Source organism: Eptatretus burgeri, chromosome 11, assembly GCF_056783735.1.
Source record: "Eptatretus burgeri isolate ZD-2024b chromosome 11, Ebu_testis_v1, whole genome shotgun sequence".
NCBI classification, from domain to species: domain Eukaryota; kingdom Metazoa; phylum Chordata; class Myxini; order Myxiniformes; family Myxinidae; genus Eptatretus; species Eptatretus burgeri.
Window position 1 is genome coordinate 74,154,702 of NC_140971.1, and position 17,251 is coordinate 74,171,952.

At 43.0% G+C, this 17,251-nt stretch overlaps 1 protein-coding gene across 3 annotated transcripts in view; it reads left to right on the forward strand.

The window, feature by feature from the left end:
* The window catches only part of SNTG2 (syntrophin gamma 2), a 322,790-nt gene that overhangs the window by 61,882 nt on the left and 243,657 nt on the right, over window positions 1–17,251 (forward strand). For all 3 annotated transcript variants that reach the window (XM_085847014.1, XM_085847013.1, XM_085847016.1), the window contains exon 2: window positions 13,715–13,845. In XM_085847014.1, coding sequence (XP_085703140.1) covers window positions 13,798–13,845 — 48 coding nt within the window. In that variant the 5' untranslated portion in view covers window positions 13,715–13,797. The remainder of the gene's footprint in view (window positions 1–13,714; window positions 13,846–17,251) is intronic.

Below are 17,251 nucleotides of genomic sequence, written 5' to 3' on the forward strand. Positions count from 1 at the left end.
TCTCTCTCTCTCTCTCTCTCTCTCTCTCTATCTCTCTCTCTTGCTCTCGCTCTGTCTGTCTGTCTGTGTCTCTCTCTCTCTCTCTCTCTCTCTCTCTCTCTCTCTCTCTCTCTCTCTCTCTCTCTCTCTCTCTCTCTCTCTCTCTCTCTCTCTCTCTGTCTCTGTCTCTCTGTCTCTCTCTCTCTCTCTGTCTCTGTCTCTCTCTCGCTCTCTCTCTCTCTCTCTCTCTCTCTCTCTCTCTCTCTCTCTCTCTCTCTCTCTCTGTCTCTCTCTCTGTCTCTCTCTCTGTCTCTGTCTCTCTGTCTATCTGTCTCTCTCTCTCTCTCTCTCTCTCTCTCTCTCTCTCTCTCTCTCTCTCTCTCTCTCTCTCTCTCTCTCTCTCTCTCTCTATCTCTCTCTCTTGCTCTCTCTCTCTCTCTCTCTCTCTCTCTCTCTCTCTCTCTCTCTCTCTCTCTGTCTCTCTGTCTCTCTCTATCTCTCTGTCTGTCTCTGTCCCTCTGCTCGCTCTCTTCTTTTCCAGTTTGTTCATTCAGTTGCTGGTTGTGCCGAGTTGTTGCCTCGCTACCCCACTCTTAGTTCAACCTTGCTCTTCCATGAGCCTCACTCTTGCAGAAAGAAAAATACATAAAACAGTGGGCCAAACCTCATGAAGATTAATTAGCACACAACCAATTAGTGCGGTATATATGAGGAGCTGAATAATGGTTCCAATGAGTCTGGGGAGTGAAATGGGAAAGAGGTTAAGTTTATATAAAAAAAAATGGTGTACTTTAAAGGGTTGATGTATTTGCTGGTGTGAACATTCTATATCTCGGGTATCAATGGTGTAAGAGCTGGTAAGATAGCCTAGAAGTATGCACATTTGACTCTGAGCTGTCTAGCCTGGGTTCAAATCTTGACCCAGCTATAAACTGCCATCCTGGTGTTTCACATGCAGGGCAAGGCATCAATATGTGTGCTGTCTTTCAAATGGCCATTAAAATGGACATCCCATCTGCCAACATTAGCTGATGGACACTAAAGGTCCCATGGTGCATTTTGTGAGAGTAGGTAAGTTACACTGTCATCCTGAACAAATTATAAATTCCTCCCCTTCCTGACTGCTAGGAAGGCACAGTAAACTACCCAGGATAACCCTTGCTTCGGACCTGCTTTAGCACCAGTGACACTCTCCAAAGAGTATGATACATTCATGATGATGATGATGATAGTATATCTAGTTTCTGATATCTGGATATATGAGTACATGGTGTCATCATCCTCTGATCGAGCATACTTGGGTACACCTTTCAATTGCTTGCCACTCAATTTTACTGGAGTCACTACACTCGCAGTGACAACTCCTGTTAGTGTGGTGCCCACACCAGGAATCGAACCCAGGCCACCTGGTTGTAAATCAGGTATCTTCACCACGAGACCATGTGGGTGGATATTTAAGTAAACTGTGATTTTTTTTTGTATTCCATTTTAAATCAAAGATGAGGTCGGGTAGTATTAACACTGTACAGGAATTTTGAGAGACCTTATCTGGAATATTTTGCTCAGTTTTGGTCATAACATCTAAGGAAGGATGTGACTTCCGGTTCTGGGTTTGGAGCATCGACAGGTCTCCATGGGGGCTCCTTGCTGACGATCTCAAAGTTAAGTTTCCAGTCGTTATCTCTCCTGTTTTAACTGTTTATTTTCTCACCTACATGTTACTGTGTGTTCCTAGTTCGGTTTTGTTTCAAAAATCGTGTTATTTTGTGAGATTTCGTCAAACTTGTTCTTACTGGGTGCTTGAGGCCTATCCTTAAGGCGTGAGGCCTACCCATTGTTACCCTTGGTGTACGATTGTGTTTATTTGTTTTTTCTCCCCATTATCTTCAATTTCTATCTTTCCCACTTTCTTAATGTCCCCCATCCCAACTAATCACTCTATTTCTTATCTTAAAAAAAAAAAAAAAAAAAAAACCCGCTACCTTTCTCCAGTTCTTCTTCTTCATCTCCTCTTCTTCTTCTTCCTATTCTTCCTCGATTTTTTTTCTACAACACTTCCTGACCTAATCTGTTGAAAACTCTCTCAAACATTATATAATAATAACAAAAACGATCTCTTATAATGCTTCATCTTCCTCTTTCACACGTTTGGTACTCTTTACTGTATCATAATGCACTACTCTTCTGCTATTTAAACAGACTGCTCACAATTCGACCTTTCCTCCATGCCTTACCTAAAAAATCCAACTGTTACAGCGTTTCTTCTCTCCATTCTCTGAATTTGCCTTTATTGCATCCCACAAGAAATGTGTTTAATCGCATAACTGACCTAAAACTTTTTAAAACCCCAGTTTGCTATGAATGTTCGCTTTCCATCAACCATTCCTTTTTTCCAACTTCAGTGCCAACTCACCCCTCCCCCCTCCCTCTCACTCTCAAAGCAACCATCCCACTCTTCTCCCTCCAAGCCTCCCTCTCACCTATCTCAAAAACTCTCCCCTCACCTTTCTCCCACCATTCATCCCCTCACTCATCCTTCCCAAAGTTGTTCCCCTCCCATCCACAAAGCTGCCTCCTTCCACTGCCCTCTCACCTCCATCTCTTCACTCCACCTCCTCAAAACCTCAACTGCCTTCTTCCCCCTCTCTTGTCCCCCCTCTCCCCCAGCACCACAGAGCCTTTTCTCCTCCTCATTCAGCCCCCTCCCCTAGCTATTCTGCAATCCCCCACACTCTTTCAACAACACTCCTTACCTCCCCCCCTCGTCGCTTGTCCTACCGTACCCTCCCCCCCACCCCCTGCACCCAAAGCCTCCTCCCCTACCTCTTCATTAAAAGTATGGACCTCAAATATCCGGGGCCTTCACTCAAACCTTTCAGATCTTTCCATACAGGTTGCCACTGAAAAACCAGACATAATCTGCCGAACAGAAACTTTCCTCCCCCAAGACGTCTCTGACTCCCAATTATCTCTCCCCGGTTACTCCCTACTCCGGTTTGACAGACCTGAGCCTCGGCCTGGTGGAGGAGTTGCTCTCTTCATCAAAGACTCTATTCCTCACTCTCCATGCACTGCCCTCACTCCCCCACACTCCCAGGAATACCTCTGGCTACGGATTCCCCTCAACTCCCACCTCATGTTTATATGTGTACTGTACCATCCACCGAACAGTGATGACTCCATTTACACCTCACTATCCAAAAACATGGACCATCTTCTATCTTCTCATCCAAACTCTCTCTTCCTCATATGTGGCAACTTCAATTGCCCTCATGCCAGTTGGCTCGGTGTGGGTACCTCTCTCACCTGTCATGGCACCTCAGCAAAAGCTTTCTGCAACTCATTAGGACTGACTCAATCGGTCAACTTCCCGACCCTGATCTCAACCAATGGTACTCCATCTCTTCTGGATCTGATTTTGACATATTTCCGTGACAATATTTGCTGCTCTTTTTTCCGCTCCAATCTGTTCTTCTGACCATGTCCTTGTCAAAGTGGACATCTCTTGCTATTATCAGAGAACCATCTCACCGCCGTCGAGTCTGGCATTTCACTCAAGCCGACTGGCAGGGTCTCCAAGCAGCCATCAAACTTATAGATTGGTCTACTATCGTTACTTTCTCCAACATCAACTCATCCTGGGAATTTTTCAGCTCATCCATCACTTTCTCTACCCACCTTACCCAGTCGCACCCAACTGTCCCTGGACCCTGTGTCCTTTTCTCCTGACAAGGTGGAGAGCTTGCTGTCAAACCTCAACTCAGATTCTGCAACCAGTCCAGACGGTATTAGCCCACGTGTCCTCAAAGCCTGCTCTTCTGCTCTTGCTCACCCTCTCTCTGTTCTATTCACCCTCTCATTTGCTAAAGGCCATCTGACATCTGCTTGGAAATCAGCAAACATCACTGCCCTGCACAAAAAGGTACAAAAACAGATCCCTACAACTACAGACCAATCAGCCTTCTCCCAATCATCAGCAAGGTTATGGAATCCATCATCGCTTCAGATATCAAATCCTTCCTCTTCTCCAATGGCTTGATTTCTGATCATCAATTTGGTTTCAGACCAGGTCACTCTTCCCTGGATATTCTGCTTCTGCTCTCCCAACAATGGCTGGAGGTACTCAATGCCAGACAGGAAATCTGAGCCGTATCCCTGGACATATCACGTGCTTTTAACACAGCTGGCACCCTGCCCTACTCACCAAACTATTTTCCGATGGTATCCAAGGCCATCTCCACTCATGGCTCGCAGACTTCTTCTTCTGTCGCAGTCAACGTGTGGAATTATTCCTAAATATAATTATTTCATCCCCCCTTCCTGTCCAGGCTGGAGTTCCTCAAGGCAGCGTTCTGGGTCCTGTTCTTTTTCTGGTTTTCATCAATGATCTCTCCGACTCTCTGGAAAATCCTCCATATCTCTTTGCTGATGACTCCACCCTCTGCCATACCATCGGTCATCCCTCAGACCGGCAAGCAGCAGCTTCTTCGCTCACTGCTGATCTGGATAAAATCACAAACTGGTCCAACACGTGGAACTTGTCTTTCAATCCGGACAAATCTCACACTCTCACTATGTCTCTCTGAAAGGACCGTTTAGAACCTCCCCCCATCCACTTTCTCAACAATCCTCTGGAAGAAGTCCTTTCTTTCAAGCTTCTGGGTCTCACTATCTGCCATGACCTTTCCCGGGAAAGCCACATTTCAAACCTCGCCTCCAAAGCTAGTCGCTGACTGGGAATCCTCCGCCGTGCAAAGTCCTTCCTCAGCCCACCTGAGTTCCTGACCACTTACAAAGCTTTTGTTCACAGCCTGATGGAGTACTGCTCTCCCCTTTGGGCTGGTGCTCCTGCCTCCCACCTTTCTCGGCTTCACACTGTGGAAGCCAAGGCATTTCAGATCATTGGTATCTCCCGCAATGAGGCTGAGTCTTTGGGCCTCTCACTCAATCACCGCAGGTTGGTCGGTGGTCTTTCTGTCTTCTACCATCTCCTCTCCAGTCTCGCCCCCCCCCCCCGCTCTCTCTGTGATTTGTCCCCACCACATTTCCACAGGGTGTTCAAAGTCAGCCAACAACCCCCTTCTTGTAAAACTACCAAAATCATGAATCACTGCTTACCTTCACTCTTTCATTCCTCTTTTTTCCCACCTTTGGAATAAACTCCCTCACTCTATTCATTCCCATTCTTCCCTCCAGGCCTTCAAAAAGCTGTTCACCACCACCTCTTATCATCCCCCATCCAAATTCTCGATCTTTTCTACCCCCGATGATAATCCACCCAAGCCCACCTCCTTCAAATTCCCTGCTTTCCTTCCTGAAAGTCCCTGTAATGTCCATCTTCTATTCCCCATGTTCCCCGTCCCATCCCTCTCCCACAGATCTCCAAATGTCTCTGTTCCCCACTATTTTGTCCTTCCCACTCCCTCCCCTCCTGCCTCATGCCCCCCTTGATGTGCGTTGTGTGTGAGGTCTCTTACGAGCCTCGACAAGGTATACAAAAACAAAAAGAAGGATGTAACTGCTCTTGAGAGGGTTCAGTTTAGAGCGACTGGATTAATTCTGGACCTAGCTGGAGGATGCTATAAGGAGTGGCTGAAGGACACCGGACATTTTTCACTCAAAAGGAGATGGTTACGATGAAATTTGATTGAGATGTTTTTAATAATGAAGGGTATCGACAAAATAAGTGCAGAAGAGTTTTTCAACAGAAGGGACAGTAACAGTACCAGAGGCCACAGCCTGAGAATACAATAGGGGAGACTTATGACCACATTAAGGCAGGGGTCTTTTACTCAGAAAGTAGTTAGTGTGTGGAATAATCTCCATGGAAAGGTAGAAGCAGCAGAAACAGTACATACCTTTAAATTTGAGTTAGATGAGGTACCGAGAAGCATTGCAGATGGAGGGCTACATGGATATTAGCAGGAGTGGGCCGGATTGGGTATTGTATGCAGATGTAGTTTCTGTGTGTCTGTAAGAGGGTCTCTTTAAAAGGTGATTGTTGCTGCAGCGTCTGTTCATTCCTCATCACATGATCCTCATAATCTACTGTCCAAACAAAAAAAAAAATGGTGAATAAGTAGCACCCTGGTGATGTCCCTGTACCTTCCCCACTCTTGTCTTCTCCACATATCCACCCCACACCCCTTCCCCAGTGCATTTGGGTTGATAAACTCTTTGCTTGAATAAATATGGTGTAGCTGTAGTGCAGACTTGTTCGGCCAAATGGACTCCTCCTGTGTCCAAATTCCTTGAATATATCCTGTGTATATATATATATATATATATATATATATATATATATATATATATATATATATATATATATATATATATATATATATATATATATATATATATATATATATATCATGTGCATGATTTGCAAGGATGACCTTTACATTTGCTTTTAATTACCTTGCGAAATATATCCAAGCTCACATTCCCAGTGTGAGGGTCTTACTCATGAGGAAACGAACTTCAAAATGTCTTCCTTATCTGCTGTAGTGAAAGGATTTGGCTCTATTTATTCTTTTATACAGTGACTAAGTCCCCAGTGTGGGTGATTTGGGCAACACTTCCTTCTCATAAGTCACATTTTCGTGTCCATCTCAAGTTATCCTGAAGGTATTGAGAATCATCCAGGCAAGGCATGCAGATTACCCCCTCCATGGTCATTAATGAGCTCGCTGGGTTTTTTTTCTGACAGTCTGATAGTGACCTGGTAATTCTCCTGAGACTAGCTCGGTTCGTTTTATTTTCCAGAAGCTTTGAATCCAAATTGCTAATCGTGCTGTCTTCAGCCAGATTTATACTCACAACCTCTGAGTTGCCAAGGTTGGTCCAAAGCTTTCATGATGTTCCAAAGGTTTTGCTAATATTGTTACAAATATTTCACTAACGACAAACAAAATCTGTCAAATGTCTTGTTGGTATTATTTCCCATTAGTCTGCCAGCTTGCTAGGTAGCATGCTGTTAATTGAACTTGCTGCAGTTGTGAGGCCCTTGGGGTGGGAAACGTGGGGACACCCAGGTCAAAGGCAAGTGATTCATAAATCAAGCAAATAGCTGAGCTGAACTAAAGCCCATCTCAATAAAAAAGCGAGGATTTTATTGTAAACACCGATATCTAGCAGGGCACACGTGTTCATGCACAACCAATAACCCAGTTCGTGTTAACCTCCTGTCTCTTACCAATGGAATTGCTTCTCTGAGTGTATAATCGCCTTCCTCCCCTCTTGTCCTTCAACATGCGTGGTCATCACCATCTCATTTTGGGTTCGTTCTGTACTTACCCATGATCTTTTCTATTCCAGTATCACTAACTTTGTTTGATTTATACTTCTCACATGTGCCTGGTCCTCACCAATGGATTGAAAACCAGAGAGTTGGTGTCAAAGCCACCCAATGCTCACCTGTTTATACATTTATCGGACTAGTCTAATAATATTTTTTTTATAAAGCATTGCAGTGAAGTCTGATCCAAATAATTTTAAAGCAATATATGTATTTGTATATTGTAATCAGTAAAAAATAGTGTTGTAGATAAAAACATTAGAGAAGAAATAACTTGCACCAAGAACTTTAACATTTTCACGCTCACGCCGACGCTCACGCTCACGCTCACGCTGGGGGTATCGCTATAGCTCTCTGTTCTTCGAACAGGCGAGCTAGAAAAGGTAACATTCCTCCCTCGTTAGTAAGTGATGATAGTTCCTAGTTGTTTACCAAGTTATTATTATCATTATTATTACAATGGTATTATTATTGTTATTATATGGGGACAGCGAAATTTAAAAACTTGCCATGTGGTACTGCATCATAGAGTATGCTAACCTTAAACATGGACAAATGTGTCCAAGAGCCGCGTCCTAAAGGCAATAACAACAACAACTTCCGGTATTTTGTCACGTGCCTTGATGGAGCCAATAGCGAGACCCGTCATGGAGCCTCCTCATTCATTGACGAGAAAATAATGTATTTACGAAATTACAATACATTAAATGGAATAATCTTTAAATAGTAACGTCAACTTTTCAAAACTTTAAAGCAAATGTCCGAATATATTTAAAAGTTGATGATAGATGCTCTCAAAAGGCACCCTTAATGCGAGGATGTGTACAGGTGTTTAGTATTTAAGGAGATCCGGATTCTGTATATAAAAGAGTCGAGTCCTAGAGGTTTTGGAAGAAGAAGAAGAAGAAGAAGAAGAAGAAGAAGAAGAAGAAGAAGAAGAAGAAGAAGAAGAAGAAGACGGCGTGGCTCTCTTAGAGCCACGTTCGCTACGCAGACACCAAGGTAGTTCTTCTCTCTGCATTGAGAAGCATTTAAAATGCAATCATATCTTTTGTGAATGAAGACCTTGGGGTTTGTATTTTGACCAAATTCCAAATCTCCCTCTCTTTGACATCCTGGTCTCCATACACTGCGTTGGTGGATACAGCTGGAGCTTCCATGAATATGAAATGTCAGATTGGAGCAGAGTATCATAAACTTTTTCAATTAATTACTTTTGCCAGAATGGTTTTCTGTCGGATGTGTATCTGCAAAAATGTATGTGCTTCCATGCAGAGTGTTCATGTCAACTGCCCTTCACGTTCCCAATAATTACGTTTTCTGGATGCAAAAACATGCACGGTGTCGCATCCCGTGTGACGTTTTTGAATGGAAAGTCGAGGCTCGTGGAATACCGAGAACATGGAACGGATCAAAATTTAATTGAACAACATGAACAGGAGATTGAGAGGGGGAAGCACAACAACAGCGTGGTTGAGGGACGAAATAGAGGGAGGCTTGGAGGAATCATCATCGTTCTGACAGAGGCAGCAGCCTCTTCCCTCTCCTCAGACCTTGACAAAATCACAAACTGGTCAAACATTTGGAATATGTCTTTCAATCCTGAGAACTCTCTCTCTCTCTCTCTCTCTCTCTCTCTCTCTCTCTCTCTCTCTCTCTCTCTCTCTCTCTCTCTCTCTCTCTCTCTCTCTCTCTCTCTCTCCCTTTCTCTCTTTTTCTCTCTCTCTCTTTCTCTCTCTCTCTTTCTCTCTCTCTCTTTCTCTCTCTCTCTCTCTCTCTCTCTCTCTCTCTCACTCACTCACTCACTCACTCACTCACTCACTCACTCACTCACTCACTCACTCACTCACTCACTCACTCACTCACTCACTCACTCACTCACTCACTCACTCACTCACTCACTCACTCACTCTTTCTGAAAGCACCATTCTGCAAACCCTAATATCTACTTTCTCAACAACTGTCTCGAAGAGGTTCAGTCATTCAAACTCTTTGGTCTCACTCTCAACCCTGATCTCTTTTGGGAAAACCACATTCCAGGGTTGGCCTCCAAAGCTGGACATTGACTGGCATCCTCCGTTGAGCAAAGTCCTTCATCGGCACACCTGAGCTCCTATCCACCTACAAGTCTTTCATCCATAGCTTGATGGAGTACTGCTCTCCCCTCCGGGCTGGCTCCCCTGCCTCACATATTGCTCCGCTTCATGCCGTGAAAACAAAGGCTTTCAAGATCATTGGAATCTCTCACAATTAAGCCGTCTATGGGCCTATCACTTCACCATCGCCAACAAGTCGATGGTCAATCTCTGTCTTCTACCTCATTTCTGGACTTGCACCCTCTACCCTCTCTGTACTCTGTCCCCCACATCCCAATTATCTGTAGGATGCATGCTGTCCACCAGCAACCCCCTCATCATGAAACTGCCTAAATCCAGAACCACTGCTCACCTCCACTCATTTATTCCTCTTTTTTCCTGCTTGTGAAACCACCTTCCACATTCTCTTTGATCTTATTTTTCTCTCCCGGTCTTCAAGACAGCTGTTCACCACCATCTCAGGTCATCCCCCATCCAAAGCCATGATCTTTTCTGCACCTGTTAAACCACCCCCACCCTCCCAAAATTTTGCTGATGTATCCATCTTGTCCATCCCTTGCATTATTCCCAAACCATCATTGTTATCTGCATCCCTTGTTTCTCCCTCTACTTTCTCTCTCCACCCTGCTTTTTTGGTGTTTCCCTTTTCTCCTGCTTTTCCCTTTATCACGTTGTGTCCTGGTCTGTTCTGTGTCATATCTCTTTCACGAGCCAAGACCATGTATTAAAAATAAATAAATAAATGGGGGATGTGGGGAAGAATGAGGGTGAGGGGAGGACAAACACAGGATGGACAAAATGGATGCAGAATGAAATTCTCAGGAAGGAAAAACTGCAAACTTGGAAAGAGGTGTGTTCAAATAGGGTTAACAGGGGTTGAAAACATCATGGTTTTGGATGGGGGATGATCTGAGTTGGTGGTGAACAGCTGTCTTAAAGACTTGGAGGGCAGAATGAGATTGAAGGGAATGTGGAAATTTTGATTCCATGGGCAGGAAAAAGGTAATCAGAGATTCTGGAATTTTGGGAGTTTCACCAGAAGGGGGTTGCTGGCAGATGCACCAAAGTTTTAAAAGTTTTCAGCTTTGTTGATGCCTTGGATAAAGGTTGGATGTGCGCTGCTCCCTGTGTGTGTGTGTGTTTGGGCAAAACGATTTGTGAATCCAGAGAAATTGGATTGCAAAGCAGGAGGCTATGAGAGCTGCAATGATGCATCACCCTATCATTTTTCCAGAACTTCTTCTTCTTGTTCTTTCACATTTCTTCCGTGTGCTTTATTCGCCCCAGAATTCCATCCTGACATAGTTCCGTGTGTTATTTTGCAAATGCTTGTCAGCAGTTTCACATTTTCCTTGAGAATGAACATCACATAAATTTTTTTATCATTTTTCTTATGATGGTTTTGATATGGAATGGAACAAATGTGCTAGAATTGCTCAAGTGATTATTGTCATCATCAGTAATGAGATGAATTATCTGTGGAAAGTTTTGGAAGATCACATTAACGATTACGAAGTTAGGGTAAAATGATTGTGTACTCAATTCTTCATGCTGCTAACATGTACATTGTACATGTCATCATTAAATTATGTTGTTGTTTTTTTTAACACTTTTGGAAAAAAAATTATCCCTGAACTTGTCCTCAAAATTGCTTTCTGAGTTTCTGATACAGAAACCCAGAAACATGATGATCTCAAAATACAAGTGTGAATTTAAATGGAGTAAATGCTAAATGACCAATTTTCATTTACCATAGTTATCTCCGCCACCGAAGGTCGATGGAGGTTATGTTTTCACCCCTGGCTGTTTGTTTGTCTGTCGTCTGTCTGTCTCAAAAAGTTGTGGATGGATTCATATAAAACAGGTGGATGAATTGGTTAGGTGAGAAGAACAAGCCAATTAGAATTTGGTTAAGTTCCGGATCCAGATCCGAACTATCAGTGGGATACAAAATGTAAACTGTTCAGCCTGGCGGAGGTATGTGATCTACCAAGTGCCGTTCTACTTTAAGATGTTTTATCATCCCTTAAAAGTTTCATCATTGTTGCTTCAGCTGTTCCAAAGTCACAGATGGATATGCTTGCTGTTGTTGGTTCTCCTTCAAAACGACGACGTGTGAGCACGTCTCAAGAAAAAGGGCACTCAACCTCGACTTGAAGACATTTTGGTGACCCTGCGGTTTCCAGCCACTGAATGGCTCTATCAGCAGCAATTACTCTTTCCTGATGCAACAGAGAGACTGATAAGTAAGAACGAATAATGCTGCAGACGAAGTTTCAGGAACTTCAAATTTGGCTGCGGTACCAACATGCATTGGCCTATCTTTTCACAAAGATGAAAGCAAAAAATGTTTGAGCATGAGGGAAGAAGATTGTCATTGTGGTGGCTGTGTACTTGGTGTCCTAACTGAAGATCATGCATGGAAAGCTGTTTCACTTTCAGAGGCTATGAAAATTTGGAATCTCTTAGTGCATCGTTGTACACAGAGGATGTTTCTCGTATACAGTGCAGAAATATTTTCTTGAAAGGTAACTTGTTACGATACCATCTTACTCTGACGTATCGACTGTCTACTATATACTCTGTCATTCTTACCCAAGAAGGTGAAGAAGTTCCTGTCTGGTCTTGATCCTGCTTTGGCGATGCGTCTCATGACATCATTGTCCGTGTTTCGAAATCCTTCATTGCCATTCTTGCTTCCCTTTTATCTTCCATATTCTGTCTGTTATTCTCCTTTGGCCACCCCCCCCCCTCTGTATGGAAATCAGCAAACATCACTGCCATCCACAAGAAGTGTGAAAAACATAAACAGACCCCACTATCTATAAGCCAGTGAGATTGCTTGCAATTCCAAGCAAAGTCATGAAATTCATCATTGCTTCTGATGTTAGGTCTTTGCTGTTTTCAAATCATCTGATATCCGACCATCAGCTTGGATTCCTTCTGAGTCACTCAACTCTGGATATGCTTCTGTTCTTCTCTCAGCAATGGTTGGAGGGCCTCAATCTCAAAAAAGAGGTTAGGACCATCTCCCTGGACATTTCTCTGGCATTCAACAGAGTCTGGTATCCTGCTTTTCTTGCTAAGCTCTCTGCTGTATCATAGAAGGCCACCTTAATTTCGAGATTTCTGACTTCCTCCACTCCCTATTCACCATGTAGCTCTTAACAGGATCCTGTCATCTCCTTCCCTGTCAAGGCTGGAGTTCCCCAAGGCAATGTTTTGGGCTCAGTCTTGGTCCTTGTTTATAAAAGTGATCTTTACGATGCTCCGGAAGATTATCTCTTCTTTTTTGCAGACGATTCCACTTTGTGTCACGCTGTACCCCGTACCTCTGCTAGGCAGTCAGCAGCTATGTGTGTATCTCTCTCACTCTCTGTTGATTTGGAAATGATTAGACATTGTTCTGACAAACGGAACATATCCTTCAATCCTGGATAATCTCACGGTCTTACACTATCTCTCTGGAAGGATCATCAAACAAAGCCACCTATCTAATTCCTTTTTCATACACTTGAAGAAGTTCAGTATCTTGAACTTCTAGGCCTTTACTTTCAGCCATGACCTTTCCTGGGCTGACCACAGAGCAAAGATGGCCTACAAATCCACCGAGAGACCGGGCATCTTCCATCGATCCAAGTCCTTCCTTGGAAGATCAGAGCTATTCACAGCCTACAAGGCCTTTGCCCATCGTACTGCTTTCCACGATGGGCTGGCACCACAGCATCACATTTGGATTGCATCAAATTTGTGAAGCTCTCAACATTATTGCTGCCACTGCTCTCTCGCTCCTCTGGCCATCCCTATCCACTCCAAGTTGCATGCATACTTCCAGGAACCCCCTCCTGGTTAAACTTCCAAAATCTAGATTGACCGCACACCTCAACTTTTATTCCTCACCTTCACCGTCTATGGAACCACCTTCCAGAGGCTGTTCTGTCTCGCTTTTCCTTTCGGGTCTTGAAGCAAGCAGTGCACTGCCATCTTTTGTCATCGCCATTCTGTCCCATTGTCATTATTTCCCCTATTAACCGTTCCTAACCCAACCATCTTGCTTGATAGCTTCAGTGTTTCCTCCCCGCCTCGCTCTCCTCTTTTCCTGCTCGTTCATTCCCTGTTCGTTCATTAACTTCATCTTTGTCTCACTGGTCACATCTACCTTGCTCTTTCATGAACCTCATTCCTGTAAAAAAAAAACAAAAAAAACCATCATACACGTGGCACTCTTTAACTCACTAGGAAGAGGACACTAATAACCAATCTTACTATGAACTTTTCAAGGTCATGTTGAGTTTGTTATTGAAGAGGATGTCTCTCAAAAGTTTATTTTATCTCTGCACAGGGGACGGACGAAGCCCACGTTGAAACTTCTGGACTGCCCTGTCTGGAACTGGGCCGGCCAAGGCTTTGGCCAGGCGCTGGGGTATGAATAAGGTTGAGCAGTCGGCCTCCTCGCCTGCCTGCTCCTCTTTGGTGAGTGGTGAACCACCAAAGGCCTGGATAACCAAAAAAAAAAAGCCTCAACTTTAACTCGCTTCGTTATCATTCAGGTAAATGCATTTTGCCTGCTTGGCCTTGTTGTTGTTACCTTTTGCAAGGAGACCTCCTGTTTTCATTGGCTGAGAGGCAAAAGCCCAATGGGAGAGATTAATTATCATGTTAGTGGAAGAATCGAGGTGGCTTTCAAACCATGGACTTTTGAGTTTTGAGCCTTTGTCCACAATAATGCTCAACTTTGGCACTGCCAACAAGATTGACAGTAAAGCCTGTTATTTCTGTTGCCTTTACAAAAACCTGTGATTTGACACTTTGTTTGGTTTTGATTTTTGTGACTCGTTGTAGCATTTATCACCAAGGAGCAGAGCTGGGAATTGTTGGCGAAAGCAGAGAGGGAGTGTGACCACAGCGTGTGTATAACATAATTCTGGCAAAATTCCATTGAATGGTCTGTCAATTACACCGATCCGGCCCACTGACTGCTTATCGTGCAGGGAAAATCTGTGGCCATTTTAACAATTTAATGGTTTTTACAATTGTGGAAAAAAAATAAACTGGATAACCCCACAGAAACATAAATAATGTACTCACCATGTTTTTTTTTGTTGTTGTTAATGTTGTTGCTGCTCAGAATGTTGTTTCTATTTAAACAGAAATTATCTTTGAAGAACAGAGAAATTTGTAGAACACACAATTAAAAATTTATCACTTTTAGAAATGCATGACGCACGGTCATTTGATGTCCTTTTCCTTGTTTGGCGTGTGTGTGTGTGTGTGTGTGTGTGTGTGTGTGTGTGTGTGTGTGTGTGTGTGTGTGTGTGTGTGTGTGTGTGTGTGTGTGTGTGTGTGTGTGTCATGCTTTTGTTTCCTAATTTGCGAAAAGAGGAAAATGTTGACAATTCAATTTTTAATAATAATTTGGATTTTGCAAGGATTCATGCGTTGAACCTTTTGAGACTTTTTATGTGTACAACATTTCAGTGTGACAAAGAACTGCAATTATTTCCTGGAATGGCATATACTAGTAACAGCGACAGCACCAGCAACAACGACGACAACATATCAAAATATTTACCTGAATTGTTCAAATTCAGCCTGAATTGTTATTTATAATGAAGTTTGATTGTTCAAATTTGATCAGAACTATTGTTTATAGCCAAGCTTGCATATCACTTTGACAGGCAACCATCACCATACTGTGCAGCCAATCATCGAGAAATTTCAAAAGGCTTTATGGGCTCCCTGAGTACGACAGGATGATGCAAAGGTAGCATACTTACTGTTGAGCTGTCTAGTCTGGGTTTGATTCCCGACATGATTATACACTTCAGGGCAAGGATTTGAATCAATAAGCGTGTCGTCCCTCAGATGGACGTTAGGCTTTCCAACCAGTCCATTAGCATTAAATAGTGCCAGGCCCATGATGGCCCCTATTCCTTTGGCGGTTACTTTACACCGAACATACAATATCAACCTATACTACATGCATAGTCCCGGATGAAGAACACTAGTCCCATCCACTAGTTTTTGTTGCTGAATGTTAAAGATCCCAGGCAGAACATTGCATCATACAGCATTTCATCCTTTAACTAATGAAATGTTTTAACAAGTTGGGTAAACTAATCAAGATCGGGTTATTTAGACTTTAGTAAAACATCAAGAAGACTGTTGTTTACAGCTGTAGCAAAAATAACTCAGAAGTGAAGCCCGTTAATGATGGGTCAAATGGCATCCTCATTTCCTTGTTCAAAGTCACACAGAATCATGAGGACACTCAGTGTTGTCCCGCAAAGACACTGTCCACCTTTTATGTATTCATATCCATTCTGCATAAGGAATATAAATATTTTAATGTAATTGGTTCTATTACCGAGACACAAGCAAATCTCTGACAATCTACACACCGAGGGGGATACCCGATGTACGACGCTAGAGTGCCAAAAGGGCCGTTATTTCATGTCTTTATATCTATTTGAGTCAGAACTGAATTTTTTTTATTGTGATGTTAACCTTCCGCATGTGAAAATATTACGCTCGAGCAAATTTCGGGGAAATTGGCCAAGGTGTTTGGAAACATTTAAGGAATAAACGAACAAACTTCCATATATATATATATATATATATATATATATATATATATATATATATATATATATATATATATATATATATATATTTTATCTTCTTCTTCTTCTTTCGGCTGCTCCCGTTAGGGGTAGCCACAGCAGATCATCCGTATGATCCGCATAGTGATTTGGCACATGTTTTACGCCGGATGCCCTTCCTGACGCAACCCTGGTCGGCTCTTATGACACAGGGATATGGTACACCTATTTTAACCGGGGTATACACCGGCCCTGTACACTGGTACTCATTTCGCCGACCTCGGAAGGATGACAGGCTGAGTCAACCCCCTGGTGTATTAATTCAGTGGCCCAACGGGGCTTGAACTCAGGACCTTTTGGATCCCAAGCCGCTGCCCTAACCACTGCGCCAACACACCAGGCTATATATATATATATATATATATATATATATATATATATATATATATATATATATATATATATATATATATATATATATATATATATATATATATATAGTGTATTTATATATATATATATATATATATATATATATATATATATATATATATATATATATATATGGTCCATCTAAAAAGTAACGAGACTGACTTCACAGAAATTTTATTCTAAAAAACATTGAAATCACAGCTTGTCCCCTTCAAAATAGTTTCCCTCCAGTCTCACACACTTGTCCATCCTCTTCTTCCACGCTTCGATGCACCCCTGGAAGGCTTCTTCTGGAATCCTCCGGAGCTCCGTCGTCACGGCCCTTTTGATGGCCTCCACATCAGGAAATCGGGTCCCCTTGATCACCCCCTTTGAGCTTGGGGAATAGGAAAAAAATCACAAGGGGTCAAGTCTGGCGAATACAGGGGTTGCACCAGAGTTGGCACGTTCCTCTCCACCAGAAACTGTCGGATGCTCAGGGCACTGTGAGCAGGGCGTTGTCATGGTGGAGCACCCAGGTGTTGTTCTCCCACAGATCCCTCCTCTTGTCCTGGACTGATCTCATGGGGTGCCAGAGGGTCTCCTTGTACACGTATTCATTCACTGTTTGACCCTGTGGTAGAAACTTGAAGTGGACGATGCCCTTGATGTCAAAAAACATGATGAGCATCACCTTGACCTTCGACTTCGACATCCTTGCTTTATTTTGTCTTGGTGATGCCGGAATCTTCCACTGACGACTCTGCTGTTTGGTCTCTGGATCGTATTCGAATATCCATGATTCATCGCCAGTAATGACTCTTCCAAAGCAGGTCTGGATCGTCCTTCAGGCGCTCGATAATGTC